This window comes from Hyaena hyaena, unplaced genomic scaffold (assembly GCF_003009895.1).
Source record: "Hyaena hyaena isolate Hyena2069 unplaced genomic scaffold, ASM300989v1 scaffold_74, whole genome shotgun sequence".
In the NCBI taxonomy this organism is placed as follows: Eukaryota; Metazoa; Chordata; class Mammalia; order Carnivora; family Hyaenidae; genus Hyaena; species Hyaena hyaena.
Genome location: NW_024080706.1, coordinates 2335843 through 2342681, shown reverse-complemented (window position 1 = coordinate 2342681; position 6839 = coordinate 2335843). Strand labels below are relative to the sequence as shown.

General features: G+C 44.0%; 1 protein-coding gene across 1 annotated transcript in view; it reads left to right on the top strand.

The window, feature by feature from the left end:
* The first annotated feature begins 232 nt into the window (after positions 1-232).
* Positions 233-6839, top strand: part of CAPRIN1 (cell cycle associated protein 1) — a 39337-nt gene continuing 32730 nt past the window's right edge. Inside the window, exons 1-2 of the mRNA XM_039233351.1 lie at positions 233-400; positions 969-1184. Of these exons, the coding sequence (XP_039089282.1) occupies positions 969-1184 (216 nt within the window). The 5' untranslated portion in view covers positions 233-400. The remainder of the gene's footprint in view (positions 401-968; positions 1185-6839) is intronic.

Sequence of the window (6839 nt, the reverse complement as noted above, 5' to 3'; positions counted from 1 at the left end):
ACCCTAGCTCCGATTTCGCTCAAAACTCAGGACGCCGCTGAGGCAGCCCTCCCGGGGCCGTCCCGACCTGCGTGGGACGACCGTCCCCCAAGGGCAGGGGCTTGAATGGCGCAGTTAGAGGCCAGGTGGGCCCTTTCTCGCAGGCGTTCGCGTCGGGCAGCCCGAGCGGCCGCGAAGGCCCCCGCTCGCAGCTTCTCCCGCCCCCTCCGCCCCAGAGGGCCGGCTGGCTAAGTCCCTCCCGCTCTCGGCTCTCCGCCTCACTAGCAGCGGCTCTCGGTGCAGCGGGGATAGGGCGAAGCGGCCTGCGCCCACGGAGCGCACCACACTGCCCGGAACGCACAGCCACACTTGCCCCCTCAGCCGCCCACTCGGGATTTCCAGCGGCCTCTGCACGCGCACGGTGAGCGCCACCCGGACTTAGGCGCTGACGGTGAAGAGGGCCGCTGCTCCGAGTGTCCTTTACCTCCGGATCTGCTGGACTTTCTCGAGGGGCTTGCTCCTGAAGTCTCCCCCCACTCCCCCGGTCATTTCCAGTGCCCTTCTCCACCCTTCTCCGCCTCTTATCCCCGACCTCTCTCCTCCCTCCCTTCCTCGCCAGGCGACGAGTGGCCGGCCCACCCCGGCGGGGACCGTTGCACTGGCCGTTGGCGGCCGGCGCTGCGAGGCCCCGCCCCCGGCGCGAGCTTCGGTACCCCGGGGCGGGTAGGCCGAGCCGGCGGCCCGCGCGGGGGAGGGGCGGGCCGGGGGGCGGCGCGAGGCCGGGCCGGGCGCCCCGCTGGCGGGTCGCGCGCGCGTCCGCGGTGTCTTCCTGCCCTCGCGGCGCGCGCCAGCCCCATCCCCACCCCCCACCCGCTTGCGCGAGCTCCCGCCCGCTGCGCGTTTTGTCCCGCGTCTCGCCCCGTCCGCCGCCTGACTCGCTGCTCTTGTCCTTCCTCCCGCTTTTTCTTTTCTCCTCTCCGGGTCTCAAGATGCCCTCGGCCACCAGCCACAGCGGAAGCGGCAGCAAGTCGTCCGGACCGCCACCCCCGTCGGGGTCCTCCGGGAGTGAGGCGGCGGCGGGGGCCGGGGCAGCCGCACCGGCTTCCCAGCACCCCGTAACCGGCACCGGCGCTGTCCAGACCGAGGCCATGAAGCAGATCCTCGGGGTGATCGACAAGAAACTTCGGAACCTGGAGAAGAAAAAGGTGCCAGGAGTTGGCGGGGAAGGGAGGGTTTGCTGCTCCGACCCTGACTGCGGTGGCCTGCCCTCTTCCCGTCCCTGGCGCATCCCCTCCACCCATCCCCACCCCCCACGCCGGGCCTGCCTTGTAAACGGAGCTCGGAGCCCTGAGCCCTGAAAACGGGCTCCTAGGGGAGGTGCTTGTCACCTGACCCGGACGGGGCGCTCCCCCCCGCCCGCCTCGGCCGCTTTATTACTCTCCTCCGACCGTGGGCCAGGCTTCGTGGCCTTTGGGAGTGGGATGTGTAAGGGCGGGGGCCTGTCTTGTCGCCAGGTTTAGCTATGTGACGCCCTTCCCTCTGTCACCGAGACCCGATTTCTTTGACTAGGGCCAGCGGGGAGAAATGAAGGGGTCCTACTGAGGGGACACTGGGCTCAAAGCACCGCCTCGTGGAGTTGGGGCGGCCTGCGTCCCGTATACGTGGGGTTGGTCCGCTCCGTTACCGTGTACTTGAGGCCTGTGTGGTGTGCCCTCTTCTCTTTTGGGAGCCAAGTGTGGTTAGGATTTCACCTAGAATTGCTTCTCTGTCAGGCCCCTTTTGAGTGGGTCTTCGATTCGCTACCCCCCTCCGCCCCCATCTGATGGGCGCCCCCACGTTTCCTTCTTTGTTTCAATTGTCTAGGTGCCCCCCTGAGCCTCAAGCTCAACTCGATCCCGAGAAGATTTTCTGCAGCGGCCCTTTGCTCCTCCGGGACTTTAAAGAGGGATGGGAGGGAGACTGCCCCGATCGAGATTCGTTGGGGGGCGTGGGTCCGTGTTAGGCCGAGGGGCTCGCCAGGTCTCTGGGCACATGGAGAGAGCGTCTAACATGGCGGCGGCTGCGAGGAGAGGGAAGCGCTTTACAGGAGCTGCATTGTGAGCACAAAGCGAAAGCAGAGGGGGAGGGCAGAGACCAGGCAGCCGCCCCGGCTGCCCTTCGGCGCCCCCCCTCCGAAAAACAGACGAGCCACACCCACAATTTTTTGGATCGAGTAGTTAGCCATTCTAGGTCACACCGTAAGGTTTATCTTCAAGTAGGGCTTTTGTTTTATGTTTTCAGTGCAGGACAGTGTACCAACTCTGGAGCGACACGTGTGTGCGTGTGTGTGCTTGTGTGGGTGTGTACATACGTAGAGAAAGGGTCTCGGCAGAGTGAATAACTCCACCGTCTGCAAGCCTGGAGGTGGAAAGGGAGAAGCAAACCAGTGGTAAAAAAAAAAAAAAAGGATAGTTACGTCTGTGACTATTATGCAAACTTTTTGCCTTTTACCTTGAGAAAAATAATAACTTTGCTTGGACACCTTCTGCTTGTCTGCTTCTAGTAACACATATTTATTATAAAACCTCTTGAATTTTGAAGAAGTCATTTAAGAATGTTTATTTAGCCACCCACCTAACATTGCGACTTAAGATGTTGAGATAGTAGGGTTTAAAATTTGGGCTGTAACAAGTAACTTGAAGAAAATGGTGATATTTAGGCCTTAATTATTTTAATTGCTTGTTTAATGATTGATTTTATATATTTTGGGGGGTTTAAAACATTTTTAGATTAGACACAAATTTGTCTCAATTTCTCCATTGGGAATATTACTTGAATTTTTAGGTTTATTTGAAATCGAGAGATTCACTAATTGTGGATGTCTATTAATTTTTTGGTGATATTTTGATAAACAAGTGTAGTTTATTATAAATGATAGAAATAATAGATGAATCATTATCAACAAAGCAACAAAAGTATTTTAATTGTAAAGTAGCTGCATTTAAATATGCATTGGAATAAGCATGCTCAAGGCCAGTATCTTCTGAATCTGCCATCTGATTTAGTTTTTGCTACTCTATTTGAAATTGAGACTTAGGAATCTTTTTAATATCTCTTACTACACTAAATAATCTTGTCAATCTAGTTGATGCCTGAGTGGTTTAATTTTCAGAATTCTTAGTAAATAATCTGTTTTCTTCTAGGATAGGAATCAAAAAATAAGTAGTAGTGATGTAGTAAGTATAGACATATAAATGTAGATGCTCCTATATTAATGGCTGAAAAGTTATTTTTCAAAGCCCTTAGTATAAAGTCGGGTACTGATTAGCAACCAACTTAGTTGTGAGGTGACTAATTCTAGTGCTCCAAATGTGTATGGAAAAAAAACCCCTTTAGTTTTTAAGCCCCATGAGGACCTGAAAAATGACAGGTCACTTGTGTGTGGGTTTATATTATATACATTGCCTAACACTGCCTCTCCCACCCCCAGGGAGGAGAAGGTAATTATGGATTAGGCCAGTAAGTACTGAAAAGTTTTTGTGTAATGGGGGAGAAAAAACTACACAAAGTAACAGAAGTATTTCATGTCTTTTTGTTTTTTGGTCTTCTCATTGTTTTGAGTGCTAGATAGTGGAAAGGTCAAATTACAGTTAAGCTTTTTGATAACTCACACTGAGCTACTTGTTAAATAGTTAAGTAGGCAGTAAGTTTGTTGTGCTTAATTACTATTGAAGTTTTACTTTTTGAGAAACTCAAGGATTTGGATTTTTCTCTTAATTTAGGCAGATCTGGTTTCTAGTTTATATTGCATTTTTTCTATATCTAGAAAATTTACTGTATGAAAATGTGATTTTTTTCAAAATACTCATTTTTCAATAGTGAGTGAGCATTTCTAATAAACCTAAAGTAAGATTTACTTACAAGTCAGTTTTGAATCTTTTTAAACCTTTATGCAGTAAAGTAAGATAGTATTTATAACTGGATTTCTTTTTACTTCAGTTACTTAGCAACTTATGTTTAAGTTGTATTTTAGATTTGACCTATTCATAAAAGTCTTCTGGACAAAAATCTCTTTTTTAATGGATTCTAAAATCAATATCCTGACCAAAATTACTACTAGATAGGTAATATCACTTAGTTTAAGACTTGGAGAATTGGAATTTCTTTGCACTTCATTTAAAAAACAAAATTACTTGATAATTTCCTAGTAAGTCAAACCATTAGAAGAAAGCTAAGCATCTGTTCAGTGAGAATGCATGCTTAACATTAATGAAATATGATCCTATTATGTAATGCAACTAAATGGCCTGGTAGTTTTTGAAATTTGGGTTTATAGAGACTATACTATGTGTATGCTTAGCAAACAAGAAATGTGGCTGTAATCAAAAGAATCCAGTGCAAAACTCCATTTATAAATCTTTTAATTTTTATAAGTAATAGGAATTGAGTACCAAGTTTTCTTCATCAGTTTGTTGGTATAGAATAGGGCTGTAGGCTATGCAAGATGTTATTTTGAAACCAAGTCTTAATTTTAACTGAAGAGAGAGCTCATTTATATGGAAAGATGTAATCAGTTTTGATGTGGAATAAAGTATGTTTAAATAGATGACATTTAAAATTTTTATGCTTTTTGTAAAATTAATAGGTTTAGACACTAGTGATTTTGGTTAGGTGAAAGGTTAACTAGTGTTTTCTTGCAGAACAGCCTGACAGCTTTGTAACCAATACGTGATCAGAAGAGATAGCCAAAGTGTACTGTTTTTCATACTACTCTCTAAAATCTTTCTGCTCTTTATATGTTTTTAGTTAATGTACTGAAGAAGGTTGCTATCATTGTTAGAAAGGATAACATTTCTTTTTAGAGCACTACAGTGTCCCTCTACATAGAATTTTCAGTGCAGCTATTTTACAGAATTTCTTTTTAAGTATTTTGATATAAAAGCATTCTTAACTATTTTGTAAGTATAATCTTGGGGCTAACATCTGAAGTTTTTCTTGACAGTTAAAATCTCTGATGTATTCTCTTCTCCCATTGGTTGCATGAACTATTTCTCTGCAATGCAGAGGGCAAGATTACTGTTTTGCATTCACCTTGTCACAGGAAAAAAAAAGCACATTTATAATACTTCATTTGTTTCTCTCTGCCTGCCTGCCTGGGTGTGGTGTGTGTTTGTGTGTGAGAGAGAGAGGTATTTAAAATATGAATTTAAAAAGGAAAAGATGGGAATTTCCTTGTGTAGTAATTGTAAGTATCTTTTTCTTGCATGAGAGTGGAATCTGAAAATTATAATGAGAATGGATTGGTTTAACCTGGCCATGTTATTTTACTCTAGAAAATTCCCATGTGGCACATACTTGTCTTAGAATAAATTTTGTGTGCCGTAGAGATTAAACACACAGTCATTGTTTTATGTAATTAATGCCTTAGTTTACATTTAGAACTAGAGGAAGATTAGTACTGTTTCATCTTTTAAAAAATTTAAATACTTTCAAAGGTTAAAATTATAACAACGTGGCATTAATCTTATTATTATACTGTTAATAGAATCTAAGATCTTTTAAGGCCTTAAAGACGTCTTAGAATTGAGTCTAATTCATTTTATAGAAGAGTTAGCTGAGATGCTCATGTAAAATGACCCAGTTTGGAATGAGTGAATTCCAAGGTCTCTTGTATTAGAGGAGAAATTAGAATTTGCAATGCTCTGCAACATAAGTATTTTTCATGTTTAAAAGCTGATACTGTAGAACCAGGTGAAGCTTTTAACTTAAATCTTTTAATTTTAGTGTTTCTCTGTTGTAAAATGCTGAAAGCAAAAGGAAGCAGCTTTTTATTTCTTCATTGTTAGACCTTTATTAGTAGCTTGTTAAATTTGTGTATTCTATCAGGTGTCACTAGGCCATCTGTATTGTTGTAATGAAATGAACTTTTAAAGTTTAAATTCTGAAGTTTCTCTTTATGCCTAAGTAAGCCCTGAATGCACATTTGTCTGACTCAGTGCAGGCTTGGTATGTTGTAGGCCAGATAATTTGGGAAAAGTGTTACCGGTAGGAAGAAGGTAGGAGGTGTGTCAGCCTTTTTATCTTAATTCTTGTATTACAGGCTTTTGGATATATTTTAGTAATTGGTCCCTTTTTCTGGAAACAGAGAATTGTATGTAAGAAGTAGAAAAGAGTAAGAAGAGTAGCATAAGAGACAGTATCAGCTGAAGTTGAAATTGTAAATTGCGTGGCTTCTGTTCATTCCTTTTTTCGCCCCCTTGCTGTACCAGTTCCTTCGTTGCATAGAGTATGAGTGTAAAAACATACATGAGAGAGACTTTATTGGGCAGGGTTCAGAATTCATATTTCCTGAGGAAAAGGGAAGGTGTGCTTTTTGGCTATGCTCAGCTAAAGTAGGCTGTTTCCTTTAACTTCCTGTACTACCTATTGTCTCCACACTTCCTTGACATTTTTATATTGTCTTATGCTCTTACTGTACGTGTTTTCCTAAATAGGTAGTTAAGCTCCTCAGGGCCAGAAAGTGTGAATGATAAAATACTGTGCCTTACACCTGATAAATGGTAAATATTTGTTAGTTTGATTGAGTCATTATACAGAAATACTTGTAGCTTCATCAATAAAATCCTGTTAAGATGGATTAATCCATGAGGGAGAAAATGCTTTTTGTACAGAGCTTAATTTAATGCAGTGTTTTTAGTGAAATGGAATTTTTCCTGAAGAATTTTCTTTTGATTTATTTTCTAAGTGAGTAGAGGCAAGTAGAGTACTTTTGTAATTTTTAAGAAATGTTTATTTTTGAGAGAGAGAGAGAGAGAGAGAGAATCTGTAGCAGGCCCCAGGCTCCAAGCTGTCAGCACAGAGCTTGACGTGGGCCTCGAACC